Source organism: Mustela nivalis (assembly GCF_964662115.1).
Source record: "Mustela nivalis genome assembly, chromosome: 7".
Lineage (NCBI taxonomy): Eukaryota > Metazoa > Chordata > Mammalia > Carnivora > Mustelidae > Mustela > Mustela nivalis.
In genome coordinates this window covers 35,176,764-35,200,639 of record NC_139026.1, presented here as the reverse complement: position 1 = coordinate 35,200,639, position 23,876 = coordinate 35,176,764, and the positions used below count along the sequence as shown (strand labels likewise).

At 35.9% G+C, this 23,876-nt stretch overlaps 1 protein-coding gene across 5 annotated transcripts in view; it reads left to right on the top strand.

The window, feature by feature from the left end:
* The window catches only part of LOC309868706 (uncharacterized protein), a 207,670-nt gene that overhangs the window by 81,661 nt on the left and 102,133 nt on the right, over nucleotides 1-23,876 (top strand). Inside the window, exon 5 of one of the 5 annotated variants that reach the window (XM_082738818.1) lies at nucleotides 12,309-12,369. The exons of the other annotated variants lie outside the window; for them this stretch is intronic. Coding sequence (XP_082594944.1) covers nucleotides 12,309-12,355 — 47 coding nt within the window. The 3' untranslated portion in view covers nucleotides 12,356-12,369. Of the gene's footprint in view, nucleotides 1-12,308; nucleotides 12,370-23,876 lie in introns of those variants that run through there. 5 annotated transcript variants of the gene reach the window in all.

The following is a 23,876-nucleotide window of genomic DNA, read 5'->3' as shown; positions in this document are numbered from 1 at the left end:
TTTATCATAGAGATATATATATATACTTTTCAAACAAGCATTTCCATTTTTAGGTATATAACCTAAAGAAAACCTGGTGTGTGCTCAAGAAAACATGCTTAAGAATGCCATGGCAACATGCAACATATATGTGGTGAATGAGAAAGAGGAGAGAGAGAGACTGACTAGTATAGTTTATGTAGAGACTAAGTAGAGGGACACCTGAGTGGCCCATTTGGTTAAGCTTCTGCCTTTGGCTCAGGTCATGATCCCTAGGTCCTGGGATTGAGTCCCACATCAGAATCCTTGCTCAATAGGGAGCCTGCTTCTCCCTCTGTCTGCCACTTTCACTGCTTATGTGTGCACTCTCTCTCTGAAAAATAAATCTTTAAAAAAAATAAAATAAGTAGAAATAGGTAGAAATTTAATTTCATTATCAGGAGAACAAACGCATCTTTTGTGGCATATCTATAAAATAAAATACAATATAATTGTAAATAAATTAATTAGAATTAACTGTATTAATAAATATAATCTCCCAAACAATGCTCAGTGGAAAAAGGAGTTGTGAAAGGGTACATTTATTGTGATACAACTTATATGAGGCTATTGATTATAGATCCACACAGATGTAATGAAAGTATTTACAAGTACATGGGAATGAAAAAACAAAGGATATGAGGATGACAAATACCAGGTGTAAGCTAGTGGTTACTACCTTCCAAAGCAAGAGGGAATGGATTGAGGAAGAGGACAGAGTGTCTTCCATTTTATTTGTAATGTTTTGTTTTCTAAGCCAACTAGTGAGTTTGTGAAATTCATTCTATTTTCCTTATACCTTTGTGTGACTGAACTATCTCATAATAATAATAAAAAAATCAGACAAAAAGGGATAGCTTCAGGCAATCATTAGGGAGGCAACAGATTTAGGGAGAAGAGGGAAGGAATGATCCAACTATCTAACTCCCAGGTCATCTTCTCAAGTTAGAAGAAATCAGGAGATTAGCAATGAGGTGAATTCAAGGAAAACATAAATCTCTCTCTCTTTTCCTGTTTGAGCACCACAGATTCCTGTTTCAGCTTGTCCTTAAAGTGCTCAGCAAAGTGGCAATCATTGGAACAGATAACCACATTTAAGAATTTATAGACATTGGGGAGGGTATGTGCATATGGTGAGTGCTGTGAAATGTGTAAGGTTGATGATTCACAGACCTGTACCCCTGGGGCAATTAAATTAATTAATTAATTAATTAATTTAAAAGAAATGGAAGAAGAAGTTCCTAACATACAGGGTTCCTCAAGGAAGTATCTAATAGTGAACATGTTGATTGCTATATGTGATATTTGCTCTACCTTCTTGGGGAAAGAAGTTTTTGGTAATGTGTAGGATTGTTGTTTGCTTATCATTACTGAAAGGGGAACAGTATTGTCATTTAGTGTGTAGGGATCAGAGAAGCTTAATGCAGTAGCGTTCAGTAATGCTAAAAATGCTGGAGAGCTCCTCTGCTGGGGATGGGGTGGAGGGAAGATACTGGTGGAGCTATCCTTCAATGATACAGAAAAGTGTGTGTGTGTGTTTATGAATCATCACAAATTCATCACCTTAGAACTTTATTACCAGAGTGACAAGAACATAAAGGAATAAAGAAAAAAAAAACCTATTCATCAACTCAAGGAAATTATTCCATTCCCTCTGCACTATAGATGTACTAATAGGTTTTATAGACTGGTTTCACGTTGAGTTTGTTCACCTGACTTCTTGTTCTATCCCTGTAAGCTTACAGTTTCTAAAGAGCTAGTTGTCACTCTTATTCCAAAGAAAAGATAAAAACAATCAAGAAGGAATATCTACATAAACCACAGAGTAAATGTGCAGAACTGATTCCATGTTTGTTAACCCCTCAGTGACCCCTTACATTTGCTGTCACTCTCACTTTTTATATGACAAATGATCTTGCGATATTAACGTTTAGACCCAGTGTTTAAAAAACACTCTTTCAGAGAAGCAAGAGATATTTGATTTGGAAACTATATTTCCTGAGCATAGCCAGGAAGTGATCTGTATGGTTGAAAGTCTATTGTTGTTGCCAGAGAACTTTAAATCTGCACATGGAGCAATTTTCATTCACTGTGGCTGCTACCAGAGTGGCTGATTCTTAAATTATTTATGCAAAGAAGCGAACTGTTCTGTTCTTTATCTGAAATTATGCCAATTGCATGCTTAACATGGCTAAACTTTTCACTGAAAATTCGGCTTCTTTTTCAAGCTTGTATTTTTTATCTTGTCACTAACTGTTCACACTGGGGAAGATGAATCGTGATCACGTAGTACAAATGCTTTGCCAGGCTCTTGAGAGAGTAATAACTAGAAGCTGTGATAACAGATTCCATAAGTGAAACCTAACAGGTTTATACTTTAGTTGGTAAGCTATTAAAGCTTCTTGAAGTTATACTGCTGAATAAACAAGTTTAGGGCATTATTATTTTTATTCAGCAGAATATATTCTTAGTCAAAAAATTTGGAGGTTAGGAGATTGTCATCCAAAATCTGTTTGCTATAAAACTAATGAACTTCACATGCCAAAGAAAACTCAGGCATATCAGAGTTGTGATTTAGTTTATTAAGGAAATGGAAAAGAACATAATCTAATTCATTTGTGGAAAACATCAAATTTTAGAAAATCAGAATTATTCTGGACATTTATCAGCATGCCCAAAGCAAATCAACACACAGAACATTCATGTTTGCTAGGTATTGTGCTCAGTGTCTTACATAAACTGTTGCATTTGTTGCTAACAACTCTCTGTAGGAGGCATGACTGTCCAGACTCAGACTTTTGAAATGCCTCAGTCATAGCTAATAATTGAATGATCACAGAACAGAATTGAATCTCTAAGCTTTACTTTGGTACAAGGGGCCCTTGACATATAACCTGATAATTTAAGATTTCTGAAGTTTTCGGCAGTACAGAAAGGAAGTTTGAGATCCTCTTTTGCACTCACCAAAGCACATACGGTGAGTGCTGTGAAGTGTGTAAACCTGGTGATTCACAGACCTGTACCCCTGGGGATAAAAATATATGTTTATAAAAAATAAAAAGTTAAAAAATAAATAAATAAATAAATAAATATTAAAAAAAAAAAAAAGAGATCCTCTTTTGCATTTTTTCTTATTAACAAGATACTAATTGGAACAGATTTTTTTCCTTTGGTTACTCAAACTGGAAATGTGGCTATCTCTTTGCCATACACTGCATGATATTTCAACACAGTAACTCTAAGTTTACAACAGGGAGCAACATTCTCTGGAGAGAAAATAAACCAGAATTATGGGTATGACTGAGCAGGCCTATCTTCATTTGTTTTTTGTCTCCTTCTCTTCCTGTGCCAGTACCCACCCATTTTTTACAAAGTGCTGTACTCTAAAGCAACTTACTTTCAGCTTTCCCTCTATTTTCTTTTTTATTCCCGCTGAATATCCTAGCCATTTTTGTTCATTTTATTCTCCTATGTTAAATTGAATATTTTTCTAGTACTAAACACGAGCTAGTAAACATGCCTCAGGTTTGATATTGCATAACAAAAGGAAAAAAGTTATGCCCGTTTGAGATGAGAAAACACGTTTAGAATTTTGGGGTAGTTTAGACTATTGTTCACAAAATATAGGCACAGTGCACAAGAGTCCCTCCAGTTTCTGTTTTTGTTGTAGAAAGCCTTTTGATTTATGAAGATCAACTTCATAGAATGTACAACATATTTTGGCCAGTGGAAAAATTATGTTTACATATCTAAAACTCAACACAACATTGTAATACAACATTGTATGTGCACTAAGTAGAATGTGCCTGTATATCAATTTTTCTTCCCTTAGGGATCTTCCTCTGTGGTGTCTCCATCCTGTGGGAGGATACGCCCGCCCCACTGAGCAATGGAGTGGTCATGTGACTTTCTCCAGCCAAAGAAATATGGGTGGGAGTGACCTGTGTAAGTTTCAGGCAGACGCTTTAAGGTCCTCTGTGTGGTTTTCCATATTGTTGTTGTTATTATTTTCCCTCTACCAAAGATCATCAATATTCCAGACAGAAAATTGTATCCTAGAAAAAGATAACATGTAACTGAGCCTTAACAGTCCTTGGCAAATATAAAGCTTGAGTGAAAATTAATTGCTGATGTCATAATGCACAGAGATTTGGGGTCACTTGTTACCTAACTTATTCTAGCTGATTCTAATAGTTATAATGTTTTGATGCTACAGTTCTGCATTAAAATCAGTTTTTATGTCATTAGTGAGAATATTTTTGAGATAATTCTAACTTCGGTGACCCCATTTCTGAGTGTATTTTTGCTCAGACAATTAAATAGGTTTTGTTTAGCCCACAACTGGTATTGCCGAGATGATGAAATCTTCCGAAGGGACATGTTTATATTGTCTCAAATATAAATATATTGTCTTCTAGTCTTTTATACTTTTACTTTGTCAAAGAAACTTTAAATCTATTTCATTTCCACATTTGTTTCTGGTAGGAGATAAAATCATTGTTGATAAAGTTTTCTATAAAAATGTAAGTGTATTCACGCATCTTGTTTTATTCACTATCTCAATACCATAACTTGTCTCACTTTATTCCCAGAAGCAAAAATTTTTGATGAAGAATTAAATAAAACTCATACATTTAGACATGAAATTATATAATTTCTGGGAAATTCACAAATATTTGATCACCAGCTGTCCCCATTGTTTACAGGAATCATCATTCACTGTTTGAGTGTATAAAATTTCATTGCTATTAACTTCCGAGGGGCAACCAAGAGTTCCCATGTGGGAAAGATTTTGATAGCAAGTTATTCCTAATTTTAAATGTCTGCCCTTATAATTTTGACTTGATTCTCAAAATTGAAAACTATCTTATATTCTCTGACTTAGAATGTGTGAGAAGTTTATCTTAATTGGTAGTTCACATGGACTGCCTTTGATATACCTAAGTGCCCTGAAAAACTGTCTACCTTTTTGGGGGTGTCTAATATGGACATCCCAAAAGAATTTTGTGTGTGCTGAAGAGATTATATTTTCAGACCTCAAAACTCCAATTTGGGTAAAAAAGAAAAATCTGTGTAGGTTTTTCTGCTGTGAAGTAAAAGATCAATCAAGATATAACTTTTATTTTTTAATAATGTGGATATAGAGTTAGAGAGATGATAGATGACAGATAGATAGAAATCTATTACAAGTGGATTTATATTGCCTTGTTAAAAATTTTCAGTTAGGACCATCAGTTTAGAATGACTTAGGATGTTTATCTTGATTTATACTCTAGGTTAGATAAGATGGTGGTGAAAACTTGTAATTGATAAATGAAGTGGCAAGAGACAGACTTTCAATCTGGGGATCATATTTTTTACTAATGACACCTTACCTTTTACTAATGTAGACTCTATGTTGTCTCTTCTTATTGTTACACATTAGAGGTAGATAACCCTTGTATTCTATAAGCAATTGTTTTTCATTTTGAACAATTATAAAATGTTAAAGCTAGAAGAGTTAGTGTTTACTGGCTGGATGCCCTCTGAAATTGAGATATTGAGTGACTTGTCAAGAGTCACAGAGCCAATTAGAGGTAGAACTAGGAGGCCTGGCTATCAGTTCAGTGCTCGTTCTCCTCTGCTATTAACCTGTGCCCCTGTACAGGTTGAGGAATTTAAAAATAATTATTGTTTGCATTTGGGTAGGTGCAGGAGAAATGTGTTTGGAGGAAAATAGCGTATATAGGGAAATAGTGAGGAAATTTGTTGTTGCACTTGTTTTTCAATGACAAAAGCAGTTTGGCAGTGGGATGTAAGAAATTATATTATACATAGGCAGATATGACTTGTAAGAGATAGAAGGGACAGGGCCAGAAGGGCCAGGGTAGTCTCTTGACCACAAAAGGGCAGAGACTCTTTGAGAGAAAACATAAATTGGCATGTGTATGCCTGTGTCTAGGTCTGCCTATCCAAAAATATTAGGATGTACACAGATTAAAAAGAAGCAAGTTGGGCTAGATATGTTGATCTGACCACAAATAGAAAAAAGGCTATAATCTTTTAAAAGTAACTATAGATCCCAAGGTAAATCATATTTAAAAAATCTCAAATCCAAAATAATAGGAATCCTTGCACCTAGAATGAATCTAGACATACAGTGAAGTGTTATTTTTTATACTCAAACGCTGACTAAATTGTCCCGTCTAGAGAGTTATAAGTTGGTTTGTTTGCTAACCTTTAACACTGGAATGAAAATATACACTTTATGTACTTTCCAGGGCCCTCGGGAGGTCAGGATGAGCTAATATCTGAGATGGTTAGGAAAAAGGTAAAGGCACATGTAAATTTTACATCCCCATTTTGTAAATAACTGAATATGGAGTAGTTTATTACTTTTATAAGGACTCACAGTAGCTCTACCAGGAATAGAAAGCGCCATTGGCAGGTTATTTATAGTTATCTCAGTAAAGGACATTTTTGTACATGGTGTAGCCCTTGACAAGAAAGAAAAAATTACCTCTGAAAAATGCTATGAGGTTTTTTTAATTCATATTTTACATAAATCTATAAATATTTTTAGAAAATAGTTCAATATGGCAATACAAAACCTAAAGTCCCATTAGTTAAATTTAATAAGGAAACACTTCTTATTAATCCGGAACCTCATTATTATCCCCTGCCAACAGAAGAGAAGATGGTCTAAAATAAAAATTGGTGCCCATTTAAGAGACGTGGTTTGGGGGTCATATTTATAGCTAGTTTTTATAAATTTATGGAGATCATATGCTGTTGGATGTGATCTTCTGGGCTCAATTGCTGCTTTAATAATTTGTTATTAGTTGTTTTTTGATTATTAGTAATCTCACTTGGGAATATATTTATAACCCAGTGTATCTATCCGATCTATAATATTAAATTTGGGAAATGTTTGGATAAGATTCTATAAGCTTTTATGCTGCTCTTTTGAGATATGTTCATGAGATAAAAACAATTTGATAGCAAGCCTCCTGATGATATGAAAAATGTAAATTCTTCCAGTTGTTTTGTGGCTATAAAACAATCACTAACACATTATTTTTTCTATTTCTATGAGATATTGATTCATGTGATTAGAAACCTCTATATATTCTTGTCATAGTATTTAAACAGGCATTTAAAAATTAAAATTGATATCTTGGGTGTAGAACAGTCACAAATATCAGACATTTTTCACTGTGAAAAAAGTTATTTATTAAATTGTGATAGTTTTCATGAATATTTAATATAGATGATGGGCATGTTTATTATATAGTACACACCATTTTTTTAGGACATTTCAAGTAATTTTTTTGTTATTAGAGCCACCAATAAAATATGCATCACATATATTCTGTCTTTCATCACACACACGTACATATAATATTGTAAGAAAAATTATTTCTAATAATCTGATGCCATTTATTCATCCATTTATTCATTCACTGATTTGTTTACTCATTAAATATATATTGATTAAACCTGGATGTTTGCTCTATAATTTCTAAATTTTATTTGTTTTTATTTTTCTGAAGTTTTGAATTAAGAAACAATTTGTTTTCTCCCTGTCTATTCACACTTGTATCACGTCTATTCATGTCTGTATCACTTCCCAAATAATAAAACTTGTGAATTCTAATACATGTGAATTATCATTATGATAACATATTAAGTTTTGGTATATTTACTCTTTGCTGGGTCCTCGCAAATCACTTTTTATGGGTGGTGGGTTAGAGGAAATCAGACTCAGTAAAAATGAAAAATGTGGATGTTTTTCTGGAGAGGAAAGAAACCACCCCGCAAGATATACATGTAGTATTCATCCACTGTGTTATAAAGCAGCTTCTTCTTTTTTTTTTTTTTAAAGACTTTATTTATTTATTTGACAGACAGAGATCACAAGTAGGCAGAGAGGTAGGCAGAGAGAGAGGAGGAAGCAGGCTACCCGCTGAGCAGAGAGAGCCTGATGCAGGGCTCGATCCCAGGACACTGGGATCATTTCCCGAGCCAAAGGCAGAGGATTAAACCACTGAGCCACCCAGACACCCCTATAAAGCAGCTTCTTAATGAAGCCCACTAAACAGTCATTTTAGAACTTAATCTAGGATTAACATCTCTCATGAAAAATATACATTTTAAAATTACTTCCTTATATTTGACATCCTCCAAAGACAATATAAATGTATTTCATTTTCTACTTAACTTCTTTTTACAGATTTTGGTTTGAAATTTGATGCTTCGTAATGTCCTAAGAGATTTACTGACAAATCAGTTAACTTCCAGGGTCATTTACTGTAGGCTACTTACCCCCACTCTTTTCTGTAGGGCTGTTATATATCACTCATTTTTATAATTAATGCTTATTGAATGGATTCTTCTTTCAATAGGCAGATATTCCAGACACACTTCTACTCTGAAAATAGAAGGCAGGTTTATTGAGATGACTGTGGAAATATCCATGAAGAAATTCAGCTCTTAAGCATTATTGAGGTGTCTCAAATTTTCTAGGAGATAGGACAAGAAAGGACTGAGAGAATCATGGAATTTAAAAGGTAGGATTAATTGAAATTCTAGTAGGAGTCAGCAGAGCTGAGTGTCATTCATCACACTGATTTGATATGAGGCTTGTGAGACTTCAAGGTTAGACAAGGTGAGCTGGGAATTTCATGGGAGGGACGACTTTTCTTTATTCTCTTCTGAATGGAGATTATCAACCCATAATAGTCAGAAGAAAAGAAAGCAAGTATTTAAAGAGGCTACCCTCTGATACCAAATCCTGTCCTTGGTTCATCTTCTAAATTCATTCTTGTTACTTTATTTAAATGTTTTTGAACTTTTCGGCAAGAAAAACTGGATTAGAAAAAGAAAATTATGTAAATATTTTGAAGTCAAGAAGGAAACATGCAAATATTTTTTAATCCAACTGCCATACCATTTATCAAATTGAAAGGAAAATTGATGGAGTTGTTAGCATCTATGTAGGTCAAGGCAGAACACAACTTTCTCTGTGCTTGTATTGGAAGCCCCTGAGAAACAGACAAGAATTGTGTCTGGAAATCATACTTGGAAAAATATGGCTTTGCCTGTAGCAAAGAATATCTGTGATTATTTCATGTGTGAATTTAACCTACCTGCAAAGGCACAGGCATTACCTAAACAGCCACTGGCCTCCCATTTGGGCACCTGATTGTGTAAAATTTAGGGCAAGGAGGGGCATAGACTATGTGCTTTCTGTCGATAGCTGCTTCTCACAAAGAGAAGGGAAAGACGAAGAACATTGGACTCCTTTTACCAAATGCACCAAGCAGATGAGCGATTTTTCCAACATGCAGACAAGTGAATAAAGGTACAACTAAAGGCCATGAATTCACTCCAGCAAAGTCTTTCCACGTGGAAATCTGGGGGATGAAAAGTATTTGTATGTCTTTAATATTTTGAAGTCTTGGAGATCTGAAATCAATTCAAACCCATTTAGCAATTAACTAGTGTGTTATAGTGTGCTAAGTAATTAGAGGCACAAGTAAAATTATTAATTTAATTTCTGTCACAAAAGGTCTAGAATTAACTTCCTTTGATTAATATAAAAGATATAGCAAAGTTTCAAAAAGGTAGAATTTGTGAGCGGATTCCTCTTTGCTTGATTTTCCGGGGGAGAATAAAATACTTGCATTAATAATTCTTAATGTGGAGGGAAAATTTACCAAAAGGAAAAAGTCCAAATATTTCAGATGCTATAATTCTACCAAGTACTAGTCTCTTTAATTCTTACCCTTAGGCTTTATTTCCCATAATTTTGGACTGGGCATTTCAAGTATATATTTGTTATGAGGACATGGAGACATGTTCGATGTATTCCTTGCTTAAAAAAAAAAAAAAAAAAAAATCAGGGGCTCCTGAGTGGCTCAGTGGGTTAAAGCCTCTGCCTTCAGCTCAGGTCATGATCCCAGGGTCTTGGGATGGAGCCCCACATGGGGCTGTCTGCTCAGCAGGGAGCCTGCTTCGTCCTCTCTCTGCCTGTCTCTCTGCCTACTTGTGATCCCTGTCTGTCAAATAAATAAAGAAAAATCTTAAAAAAAAAAAAAAGAATCATTAGATACCAGAAAAAAATCTCTCACCTTCAAGGAACTTACATATTAGTAGGAAGGACACAGATAAACCTAAATGCATGTATCAAGTCGTGACAAGTATGGATAAAGCTAAGTCGTAACGAGTGTTGTGAGGACCCGAAGATGGCAGTCGGTGCTATTATAGGTAGTTGGATTGACGAGCCCTTCCCAAGGTAGAGCTTTAGAACAAAGACCTGAGCAAAGCTATGTGAATATCTTTGTGGAAGAGCATTCTAACTAAGGGAAGAGGAAGGGCAAAGGCACTGAAATGGTGTCAAATATGCTGGGTGTGCTCAAAAGGCAGCAAACAGCTTACTTGGTTGACATGGAACAAAAAAAAAGGAATAGTAGAAGGTAATTACATTAGTGGCCAAGGGGTAGGTCCTATAGAATGTCATAACACTGCAAGCAGTTGTTAAAAGGTTTTGAACTCTTAACGGCTTGATTTAAATTTACAGATACCATTCTGGTTGCTGTAGTTAGCCTGGACTTTTGGACAGTATGGAAGGAAGTGGGGAGAAAAATTCATTCAAAACATTTCCTTAGACTCAGCCCCCTTCAGGAAGGGACTCACTGCCCAGCAGGGAAGAGGGTTGACAGTATCTGGTTGTAAGCTTCATCACGGGTTTGCCTCAGTTGCTAGAGTGGCTCCACCTGATCACTGAGCATTGTGATGGTACAAGAGCACAGCTGTTTCTACCCAATTCAGGACTCCTCTAACGGGGCAGCTTTGCACCAGAGCCCGTTGCTGGGCTGGAAGAGGCTTTGCCAGGTTGGCATCACTGTCCATCACAAAACTCTGCCAAACCCCATTTCCTTGGTTTTCCTTTCACAGGTGTTACCACTCCCTGCCCCCAGCCAGTACTTTTTGCACTCCTAACTCCATCTCAGTGACTGCTCCCTGAAGAACTCAAACTTCAACAGATGGAAAAAGGGCAATGAATTAAGCTATGGTGATAATTCAGGCAAAAGATGTTGGGAACCTTAGGTAGGTTAGTGAGAGTGGAAATCCTGAGAAGGATCTGGTGGATATATGTTGCAAGTGGAATGAACAGTAATTGCTGGAGAGTTGAATGGAGATGTGATTCATTCAAGCTGGACTTCAGGTTTTTGACTTAAAAAATTGGAAAGGAGGTGTTTTTCTTTGCCAAAATAGAGAAAATGGTAAAAAAAAAAAAAGGTCAGGGTAGGGAGCTTAGAAAACAATTTAGAGTTCAATTGTAGCATGTTAAGTTTTCCATTTTAAGTTGGGTTTACAAGTCTGAGATGATCATTGAGGAAGATATGCATTTGGAAGTACCAGCCTATTGCAGTATCTTAGCTACAAGAGTGGATGGCTCCCCTAGGAGATGAGGGTAGATGGAGAAGCACTACAAGCCAGTTAAGAAGTCTGAGAAGTTATACTCACTGAATTAGTAAGAAGCAAGAGTGCAAATACTTGGGGCTCACTGAAGAAAGTCTTCAAAAAAGAAGAAAAGATCATTTGATTCAAATGTTGCTGAAAGTTACAGCACAGTGAAGACAGAAATCACTACTGCACTTGAAAACCTAGAGGAGTTGATGGCCTTGGGAAGGACGATATTGGTGAGGTGGTGAACACTGAAGCCTGAGTGTTGGGAGTTCAAGAGAAATGCTGTGCATGATTATGATTATTTTAATAAATGCATTTATCAGTTACAATATGCCAGGCACCTTCATACATGCAACTCTAGGGTGGAAACACTCTTGTTATTTCTGTTTTGGTGGAAATTTGAGGACAGAGATATTAACTATATTGCCTGAGATCACACATCTGGTAAAGTGTGCAGATGGTTATTCAACCCAGGTCATCAGAATCAATAGCATTCTCCAGAATCAATCCTTCCAACCCTGTTTTTACACATGGTGCAGGATATCTGTGTGTTGGAGTTTATATACTGATGGGAATGTTAGTATAAAGAAAATCTGCAGATATAACAGGGGGAAAGATAATTATAGAAGCAAATTCCTTGAGCATGCAGGAAGGGATCTAAATTCAGTGCATAGGTAGAGAATTTGGCTTTAGATAGGAAAAGGGATGGTTCATACGTTGAGATAGGACAGAATGCTAAATATTTGCATGCAAAATAGGTAGGATTTTAGCTTTGGTACTGAGAGTGAGGAAGTTCTCTTCTGATTGCTTCTATTTTCTATGAATCATGAATCTAGGCCTTCATTTGAAAGTTAGAAAAGGAATAAAAGTGATGGAAGATTGAAGAGAAAAAAGAAGGTACAAAATAGTGGAGGATGGTGATTTTTTTAATGTGTGAGGGTCAAATTTAGACATTTGAAAATAATAACTGTAATAATTATATGTAATATTATTAATCACTTATATATATGCCTTAAATATATTACTATATTAATTCATTTATTCCTCTCAGCAATAATATTGGAATTATTATACCAATTTTGCAGATAAGAAAGTGGATATGTCTTCACTATGTCAAAAGCCATGGAAGAGTTTATTGGTTAGGACAAAAACCAAACTCACTCAGAAGCTTATTGGCTCATAGCATGAGAGAGCCCAGGGAATGCCTAGCATGGCTGAGTTCATGCTCTTCAATGAAGTCTTATCATCATTAGTTTCTTCTCTTTGGTTCCCTCTGAGTTGGATTTATTCTCAGCATGGCTCTTCCCCAACACTCCCATCTCCCCAACCTTCCTCGTGCTGGTTGGTGGCTTCTGATAGCTTTAGATTCACATCCTTAGAACTCATTAACCTCAGTGGAAAGAGACTTTCTCTTTCCCAGTAGCTGCCACACAAATCTTAGGATGATATCAAGAGATATATCTTCAATTTTGGAGACTCCCCCTTTTGCCTGCTATTGAGTTTTATTATTATATTTTTAATTTCATTTACTGGATTCTTCAGATCCAGAATTTGTTGTGTGTGTGTGTGTTTTTTTTAAATGACTTCTGTTTACTGAACTTCTTGTTTTGCTCATGCATTGTTTCCCTGTTTATTGAGTTGTCTGTGGTCTCTTGAATTTCATTGAAGTTCCTTAATTATTTTGAGTTTTTTTTCAGGCAACTAACAGGTTGCCACTTTTTGGTGATTAGTTACTGAAAAATTATTGCGTTGCTTGGTAGTATCATGTTTCTCTATACATGTTGTTGATAAATTTCTATGTATAAACTAAGTACTGTTAAGTAACAAAAATACTTTATATGTAGACCAATTTTTTTCTTTTTTCAAATATATTTTGAATATTTACTATATACCAAGCATTATTAATTGTTATTGCAAATAGAATTATGCCCACCCCCCCACCAAATATAAGTTGAAGTCCAAACCCATTCTTACCTGTAGAATGTGGCCTTACTTGGAAATAGGGTATTTGCAGATATGGCCAAGTTAAGAGGAGGTCAGTAGGGTGGAGTCTGATTCTATATGACTGTTGTCCATAAAGGAAGGAAGGAATTTGGACATGCTCACACACAGAAAGGAGCCAACGGCCCTAGTGAAGACAAAACAGACCAGGGGAAAGCCATGTGACAATAGAGGCAGAGATTGGAGTAAAGCTATTGCCAACCCAGCAAGTCCAAGGATAGATGGCCTTCACCAGAAGCTAGGAGAGGAAGGAGTTCTCCATTCCATATATGAGAGAAAGAATGGCCCAGCTGACTCCTTGTCTTTGGAATTTTTTCCAGAACTGTGAAAGAATAAAATTCTGTTCTTCTGAGCCATCCAGTTGGTGGTACTTAGGTAAAGCGGCCCTAGAAAACGCATACAGAATTCTGTATTCTAACACTGAAGTATAGGTATATATTTTAACGGGCTCTGGAAAAAGCTCAATGATTTGATCAATTTGGGAAGTAAGATGATGCTGCAGCTTGTTCAGCTCTATGTATATAGTTCGTATATTTAAAATAGGATTATAAGTATGACTAATGTAGGACAATTTATTTACTAGTGAAACAAGACTCTGTTGCAATAAAGACATGTAAGGAACTTACAATACTACTGAGAGAGGAAGACATATACCATCCCCACCCCACAAAATAAGTCCAATCAATATAAAAGGATTTTTCCAGGTGGTGACACTGGTACAGGTATGATGCCCTACTAATTTCTAGTGAAGGAGAGGCTATATTTGATTGGAAACACTTCAGGGCAGAGGCATGAGCTTAGGATTGTTTGGATTTGATAGTTTAAAACACAGACTTAAGGGGATGGGCTTGCCTAGGTAACCATATGGACAGAGCCCCAGAGGCAAAGAGCACATGAAAGTGGGATATTAAAGGATGGAATTAATGGATTGGCTAAACCTACACCATGGAAAGGGTAGTATTTGTTCCAACTGACCTTCATGGGCTGAAAGCTAAGGAGGGATTGATTCTTGAAGTAGATTTAAGATGTTCTTATTACTGGAAGGGGAAATGGATGTAAGGCAAGGGGAAAATGAAAATCTATCATTATTATTGATTACTTCAATAATCTCATGAGATCCCAAGGTCGCCTAAACCAACCTAATGAGAGATCATTGAAGGATTGTCAAAACCAAGAGTCAGCAATAGGTAGGTGTTAAATGAGCAACATTATCAGAATTTTGACTTGTTCGTCCAGTACGTTTTAGTCATCTCCTGAATATGTGCTAATCTACTTTTGGTCAGTTTGCTTTAGCAAATTGTATTTCACTTTTGTTTATGAAACTACAACTTACACTTATATAATGATGCCACTGGAGAAAGAATTTTGAGTGGTGTTTGGAATAAATAATAACTATAATTTGATGCATGGGGAGACTGTTCTCAAAGGTTAAATAATTCAAGATTCACATGGGCTGAGATGAAATAAAAAGTCTGTTTTGACTTCTTAGTTTGCTTATTCTTCCCTATTCCTATTTTCCCTTCAGTGATTAAGTTTTTCTAGGGAAAAGTTGAAATTTGATTTACTAATATGAATGACCAGGATGCCATTAGAATTCCAAATGGAAATAAAAAATACCTGCTTCTGTTTGACTCTTCGCAAAGGTTTTAACATTAATATGTATCTGAGAAACACTATCTGTAAGCATCTCATACCATAGTTGTAACATAGTTTTGAAATTACTTTTTTAGAAAATGTCATATACACAAGTACTGATTATTTTTTTAATGAACTCTGATTTACTTACCACTCGGCTTCAAAAATTGTTCATGGCTATTTCTTTCTTCTATGTTATGACTGAGTTTGCACTTTATAAAAGTGACCTTTTTTTTAGTGACAGTAACACTGGTTAAAAAAAAAAGAAGAAGAAACTGTTTGACTTACAGTGAGGCTGGTGTCAGAAAACCAGTTAGGTAGCTATTGTGTTCATCTAGGTGAGAACCTGAATTTAATTAAGTGAGAGATTGGATTTTAAAAATATGTATGTAAAAGATACAAGATGTATAATCTGGCCATTGGTTGAACAAGTAATGCTCTGAAAGAGTCCGACAAGGGAAATATTGGTGTCATTTTATTTTTTCCTCATCGGTTTAAGCATCACCAACATGCTACTAAACTATTTTGAGTGCTCAATGGAGCTATAACTTCCTTTTGTAGTTAGTACCTGAAACCATGATAATAGATTTATGTAACTTTCTTCTTCTATTAGATATATATACATATATTTTGAGATTTTATTTATTTATTTGACAGACAGAAATCACAAGTAGGCAGAGAGGCAGGCAGAGAGAGAGGAGGAAGCAGGCTCCCCACCGAGCAGAGAGCCCGATATGGAGCTCGATCCCAGAACCCTGGGATCCTGACCTGAGCCGAGGCAGCGGCTACCCCGGTGCCCTTTATTAACTATATTTTTTTTTTTTATTTTTATTTTTTTTAAGATTTTATTTATTTGTCAGAGAGAGAGAGCGAGAGCGAGCAGAGCACAGGCAGACAGAGTGGAAGGCAGAGTAAGAGGGAGAAGCAGGCTCCCCGCGGAGCAAGGAGCCCGATGTGGGACTCGATCCCAGGACGCTGGGATCATGACCTGAGCCCAAGGCAGCTGCTTAACCAACTGAGCCACCCAGGCGTCCCTATTAACTATATTTTAAAATATTCATTTATTTTAGAAACAGAGCACATGTGGGGAGGGCCAGAGGGAGAGAGAGTCTCAAGCAGTCTTCACACACAGGACAGAACTCCACGTGGGGCTTGATCTCATGACCCCGAGATCATGACCTGATCCCAAACCAAGAGTTGGATGCTGAACCAACTGCACTACCCAAGCACCCCTATTTATGTACATTCTGATTAAAATTTATACTCAGATTAAAATTTGTTACAGAGTTTTGTGGAATGTGAAAATTATTTTTGATCTCTTAGTTTTTGAGAGAGGAAGGAGACCATGTAGGGATGTACCTGAGACAAAATAGAATCTTAATAAATATGACTGTGGAAATAAGTAAATATATTCTTCAAAAAATAGTTTAGAAACGATTGTTTAATTTTTGTTTTAAAAATCTCACCTAATTCTAGAAATTGCCCAGGTATGTCTGTAGTAGGAATATGATAGAATATTTTGTCAATTATACTTCAATAAAGCTATAAGAGTATACCATAGAATAAGATTGTAAAAGTGTAAATTAAAGAAGGAAAAACTCAACAGTAAAAAGAGAAGGAAGCAAGTAGATAACCATTTGCTGTTGTTGGTTTAGTTATGTACCTGTGAAAATCACGGGACTGGTCTGGTTCTATGATCCTGTGAGTAAAATAAATTGTTTTTATTAAATGTATTTATATACAAATGTATATATTATATATACTCACACATACACATACAACCAGTATTTAGTACTCAGGAGGTTAACTTGCAGTAATACTTTGTTTAACGTGTAGATAGCACAAACAAAAGATAAACATGACTTTGATTTCTAAATGTTTTATTGGAGTTTATATTGACATTTTAGCACAACAAACCATGAAAAGTGACTCTGTTCCTACTCTGACTTCACCACTTGTAACAAGATCAGGGAGGAAGACAGAAATTCTGTGCTTTGATCATCTAAATACACTGTCTACATAAACTGAACACTTATAGGATGGCATTATGGGGGTTGATACGTACGAAAACACAGTGGAGTAAAGTGGATAAAGTTGCACTTTATCTTTTCACCTTGGACCTTTATAATTCCCATTGTAAGAAAAGCTTTCCCTAGCCATCCCCTCTTGCCCTCACCCCAACACTTCCAAGGAACTTACAGTACTTTCTGTAACATGTTTGGTCACCAAACTGCCAGATATTGGAGTGCAATACTCTTTATATACAAATCTGTTTAGAATTCTCTGGAGAGTATCCACTTCATTGATTCTACTCTGTCTGAGAGCAGATGGAGCCCTGAAGTGAGACCATTCTTATTTTTCAAAACCATAACCTCTTCTGGAAGCTGTTCTCTTTTTAATGAAGTGAGCTATCAGGACGGAAAAAAAAAAATCTTGTCTAATGTCTAGTATACATGGATAACTACTTTCTAATATGAAACACATACTTCTGAAATAATGTTTTCTTTAAACTGTGCAATAATTTACTTTAGACTTTAAAAATATCAGTTATTGTCTCTTTTTTAATTTAAATTGTGTTAAGATTTTATGAGTCCTTTCACTTGGGACACTCCACTCCCTCTGGGTTGATTATTTTTTTGTGCTTTTTGGCATCAAAAGAAAGGAATTAAAATGAAAACTTAATAAATAAAAAAGTTAAAAAGGCAACGTGGGTAAATCATGGAAAGAATCTTTTAAATTAGTGGTCCCATCCAATGAAAAATCCAATTCCAAGAAATCAGTAAAACTTTGAGATTTCCTGTATCCTTAAAATCTTTTCAAAAGTCATGAGAATAGTAGCCACATAGCAATGTGATTCCTCACTTATATTTGCAGATGTTAACAAAAATAGCCATATGATGACAGCTTTTCAGTTTGGTTAAATATAGAAATTGGTTAATTTCTAATTAAGAAATCAGAGCTCTGGGAGAGACACAGCATTTATTGGTTCATTCCTTCATTATTTAATTCAATAAGTATTACAATAATCTGTTATGCTCTGTATAAGATGCTAGAATTTATATATTCTTTAAAAATTTTATTTATTTATTTGGCAGAGAGAGACACAGCAAAAGAGGGAACACAAGCAGGGGGAGTGGGAGAAGGAGAAGCAGACTCCCCGGTGAGCAGGGAGTCCCATGTGGGGCTTGATCCCAGGGACCTGAGCTGAAGTCAGACGCTTAATGACTGAGCCATCCGGGTGTCTGTTATGTTAGAATTTAAAGTATGAATAAGATGCGTCCGTACTTTATGCCATACATATACCATTACTAAGTCTGAAATATGCATGTCATGATAATCAAGGATTTATTTTTGTGCTTAAACGAGAACTCCCCCCCAAAATGGAGGCCAATGGACTTAAGGAAACATGGCATTAATAAAGTTTCTGCAATAGTTTGATAAAAGTGGTGAGTGCTCCAAGCATACTGCACTCAAAAAGATCCTGTGACAGTACCGTACTCAGCTTTTCAACAACTGTCTTATCACGTTATATTTCTGTATATACTTTTTTTTTTTTGCAGTAGTTCTATTACCTATAACAGTGACTGACACTCAATAAATATTTGTTAGATGGTTGAATGAAGCAGTAAATTACCATCGTCAATCACACTCATCAGAAAAAATTTTCATTAAGCGGCATTTGTATTTTGGATAAATGGCCTCTCTTGCCCCAAATTAAAGAATCAAGTTGACAGGCAACCAATTAAACTCATAAATACACCTTTCTATTTTGAAATTCAAAATTGGCGATGTAGTGTCAGGAATATAACATGATCTATGACATTAAGTGATGTTATTAACTGAATTTTAATGGTTACAGTCTTTTCCAAACTTAATTTATGAGTTTGTTTTGGTTTCATAGTTATATAAGGATTAGCATAAAGCATTTATAAGTTGCTGTGGTTGTTAGATCTTGTTCTCCATGAAGGAATGAGGAAGCTAACCTGTCTAGACTCCCTCTTGGAGGCCCCTGCAGATTGTAAAGGGCAAAGAGTGACATTTATTGAGCACATGAATGCACTGGCGCAGCCTTCAGAGGTGGGAATGAGGACGGAGAACACTCAATAAACCATTTTGCTGTTTACATGATCTACTTCTGCTTTCTGAAAATCATTGGAAAATTCTTTTTTACTTTCTAGTTTTCAGAGATTGCAGAGACTGAAAGCCGCAGAGCACTTTTCCTTATTGTTTGAATATGACCAGAAATATCAATTTTGAAATGAAAATTGAAGCATTAAAAGCATGGCTTAAAGACAAAATACTCCAAAATACAGTCTTTCAGTACTGTACAGCACAAGTCTGTAATCCAGAGCATTTTTTCAAGCATCAAATATGAGCCTGCCACGATTGTAGGTCCTTGGATTCAGCCAGGTAGAGAAAACAAAGCCTCTGAACTTAGGGGCTGATATTTTTCCTACTTGAGGACGGAGAGAAGAGTAGAAAAAAATACTGGAATGGTGATTTGGAATTGCAGTGCAAAGTCAGATGCTATTTAGCTTTTTGTCACTGGCAGGCATTTTGCTTTTGATTCCTTGTCCACAAAATGTGAAGTAGGGCTTTTTTTTTTTTTTAAATAATTTTAAACTGATAGAGAAGTTCTAAGAATAGTACAGAATGCTCCCATGACATGTTGATTCATAAAACAGTTTCAGTACCCATTACAATAATGTCTCTTAGAACAAAAGGGTCCAATCTAGTATCATATGTTGTGTGTAGTCCTCTTAACTCCTCAGTTCCCTTTCATCCGGAATTGTTCCTGAGTCTCTCTTTGACCTTCATGATCTTAAGTTATTTAAAAACTACAGACTAGGGGAACCCAGGTGGCTCAGTGGGTTAAGCCTCTGCCTTTGGCTCGGGTCATGAACCCAGGGTCCTAGGATCAAGCCCCACATCAGGCTCTCTGCTCGGCAGGGAGTCTGCTTCCTCCTCTCTCTCTCTGCCTGCCTCTCTGCCTACCTGTGATCTCTGTCTTTCAAATAAATAAATAAAATCTTAAAAAAAAAAAAACTAAAAAACTACAGACTGCTCTGTAGGATTTAGTATTATCTGGTGTTTTTTATTTATTTATTTTGTTTTGTTTTGTTTTGTTTTTTATTAGATTCAGGCCGTTAGTATCATAGTACTGATCACATGCATTTTTCACTGTATCCCATCAGATGGCACTTTGTGTTGTTTAGTCCCATCATCGGTAATGTTAACTTTGATCACTTGAGTAAGTGGTATCTTCCAGATTTCTTCACTGTAAAGCTATTCTTTTCTCTTTCATAATTAATGTGTACTTTGTGAGGAGATACTTTACACAATATAAATCCCAGTCTTTTCATTCACTAGTTTTGTTGATGTTTTTTGCCTGAATTAATTATTATGACTATGGTTGACAAATAATTAATTTTCAAATTCTATCATTGCTTCTACATTTGTAAGTTGTCATTTTACTGCAAAACATACATTACTATTTATTTCAGTGCAGATGTATGGATCCCCATTTTATTTGGTAGGATATAATCTATCACTAGGTCTTTGGATACTAACTTGTCTCAGTTTTGGTCAGTGGGGCCCCCTTCAAGCTAACATCTCGGTCTTTCTGACATGGTTTCATCATTTTTCGGTGTCCATTTCCTTAATTTCTGGATTAACACATTCCAGGCTGATTCTGTAATGTTTTTGCTTCATCCTAGAATTAGCTTTCAATCCAAGGAGCCCTGGTAAATCTTAGTGATGCATACACGGATTTCTATTGGGGTTTCACTGTTCCCAAGAACTTCTCAGTGCTCAGAGCAAGTGTGTATATATATATCATCTAGGTTTTCCCCTTTTGCATATTTGTAACTTCTTTCTCTTTCTGTGAGAAATCTCTATTTGTTAATTTGTTCTATTTCCCAATCTCAAGAGACAGGCTATCCCACTTGGAAGCTTCCCTGACCTCACCCCCCCTGCCAGGCCTTTCTCTTTCCTTGATTGGGATCTTCTAATGGCTCTTTGAATCATTAAGATTCAAAGAAGGATTTAAGGAAAGAAGGAAGGAAGGAAAGAAAGAAAGAAGGAAGAAAGGAGATATTAATTTTGAACAAAGGAAAATAGTGGCTGTGCAGATTATTTTAAAACCAGAGTAAATGCGTAATAATTTCTCAGGGTACTATAGCAGTTGGATTGGGTTATGTGACATTTAATAACAAAGCAAAATACAGGTTATATTTTTAAGTTCCATATCTGCTGGCTTTTCCCTTCAAATCTAATATTCTTCTCTCACGGCAATAGTAGCATCTTTTGACTCTACGTTTGCTGTTTACACTGTTTTTCAGTCTTCACTAGGGAAAGGAATGGATACATGGATTTCTTGATTTCATCTGGCTAACAACTGAGAGATATCCTGTCCAATTTTCTGAAAAAAGTATGAGCATTTTTAATTGAAACAATATGAGTAAATTAAAAATAAACTCACTGAAGGAGAAAAGAATCCAGAAACTTCCAATAGTTTGTGAGTCTTGAAAGAAGTTAAAAATGGAAATGTCTTGACATTCTTCTTTTGAAAGGTTGAGTTTAAAAATAAAAGTGACTTGACAAACACAAACCTTGATTAGACATTGAACCATAACATTACAAAAAAAAAAAAAAAAAAAAAGTAGCCTGAGAACAAATAAGTCTGAAAAAGAGCACTGCTAAGGGGCAGGCGATATTCTTCCATGGAAAAAATAATAAATGATAGCTAAATGTATTTCAGAAGGAATTTATGATTAAATAATACTCTGGGCAGGTACATGGCATATTTAGCGAGTGTTCTAACAAACAAAAGAACCACACCTTGAAAAATTTGCTTCTTTGAATGTCTTGGTTATTATTCAAAATTCCTGTAATCTTTCTAACACTTGGAAACACACCACTTTTTGATTTACAGAGGCATTTCATTTTCAGTTTTTCCATGGCCATTTCTAAATCTTTAAATTCTGGTTCTTCTCAAAGAAGCTAGCTTTTAAATACGTAATGAGTTTCTCTGGCTATTTTCCTGCATCTCTGCTCCTGATTCCCCCCCCCCCCGCTCCCCCCCCCTCCGCCCCCGCGATGATGAAGATGTGTCACAGACTTGTTACTATACTGGCTGGTGGTTATCAAGTTTCCTGAATGACAACATTTTTTTGATCTCTAAAAGGCTGCTTTTAGAGCACCTACTATGTGCAATGACTCCCTTTGACATTACTGCCTCGTAAAACATGCTTGTAGTCACACGGAAAAGGTTAGAAAATGCATAATAATTATAATATTCCAGAACTGTCCTTGTGGATTTGGCTACTTTAATAAGGTTCCTAGTTGCAAGTAACAGAAATTAATTCAGCTTAACCTGGAAAAGGAAGAATCCTGGGAAGAATCTTTAGAGGTTCTGAAAACCCAGCTGAAGAAATCAGAAAACAAGATCAGCTGCAGGATACACAACCAGGATCTGGGTGGAGATGATCTGGATTGTGGGTGGTTTATACAGAGAAAACTGGATTAATATAAGGAGGCAATAGTATGATTATAAGCATCTAGCATATCAACAGTCCCAGGTTGCCTGGGATAATCATGGTTTCAGCACTGGAAACCCCTGTTTTAGCAGACCCTTTAGTCCCAGGGAAACTGGAATGGCTGGTCACCCTTCTTGTAACATTTGACTAAAATTTTATCCTTGTATAAAAATGTGATTTAAATATTTCAGTTAAAATCATGGAAAAGTTTGCTTCATAGTCAATAGCCAAAACCCTGAAATTGAGGTAAATTGTAATAAAATAGCAATTTACCAGGTGCTTTAACTTAATTGGTCACTATAGTTAGCTTTATTGATCCATCAATCTAGGTGAAGACACGTCTACAGTTAAATTTATAGAAAACTCCTCCATGTGCTTTGTGATCCATAATTAAGCTCCCCACTCACCTTAACAGACTTCACTGGAATCTTCTTTCTCCTCTCTCTGTCCACAGTATAAACATTATACTGTCTCTAATTTGCAGGTTAATGCCTTCTGGTAGGTAGCTTTGCTGAGTTCTACCTACGTGATTTCATTTAATTCTCGCAACAGCTCCATACAATTGACTCTGAGAAATTTAGACTTGCTCTTGGTCGCATATCTAGTAAGTAGCAGAGCCAAAAATTGAACGCGTATTTCTTTGACTCCAGAGTGCATTCTTTAACAAGCAGATTGTCTCTCAGTGGTCATGGACATTTTTTAAAAAAAGTTCTTATCTCTTCAGAGAGATAACTCCCTTGTGGGCCTGTCCTATATGCTGCAAGAGCTGTATATTGGATAGAGTAGCGGTTCTCAAATCCAGGAGCTATTAAAAATATTGGTATCTAGATTTCCCCTAAAGAAACTCTGATTTAGCTGATTTGGCATGGGTTCTGACCACTTAACATATATTTTTAAAAACCTGCTCAGGTGACTCTTGGCTCAGCAAAACTTGAGAAACCTCTGGTGTAGTGTACAAACTGGTATCTCTCTAACCATGGAGGTATGAACCAGTAAGAACAAGAAGCTGATCTGAGAGAGGTTGAGGCAGGTTTGAAGGATCAGGTAGGGATACTATGGAAGATTTAAATATCAATGAACAAACAGCAATTGACTATATCACAGTTACCCGAAGAATGATCATCTTTCTTTTCACAGCAACGCTAGTACTGTATTTACTGCAACTGTCCTCACACTTCATTGCCTCCATCCGCTTGGTTACCCACAGTTAAAATAAAAATGCACAGAAAC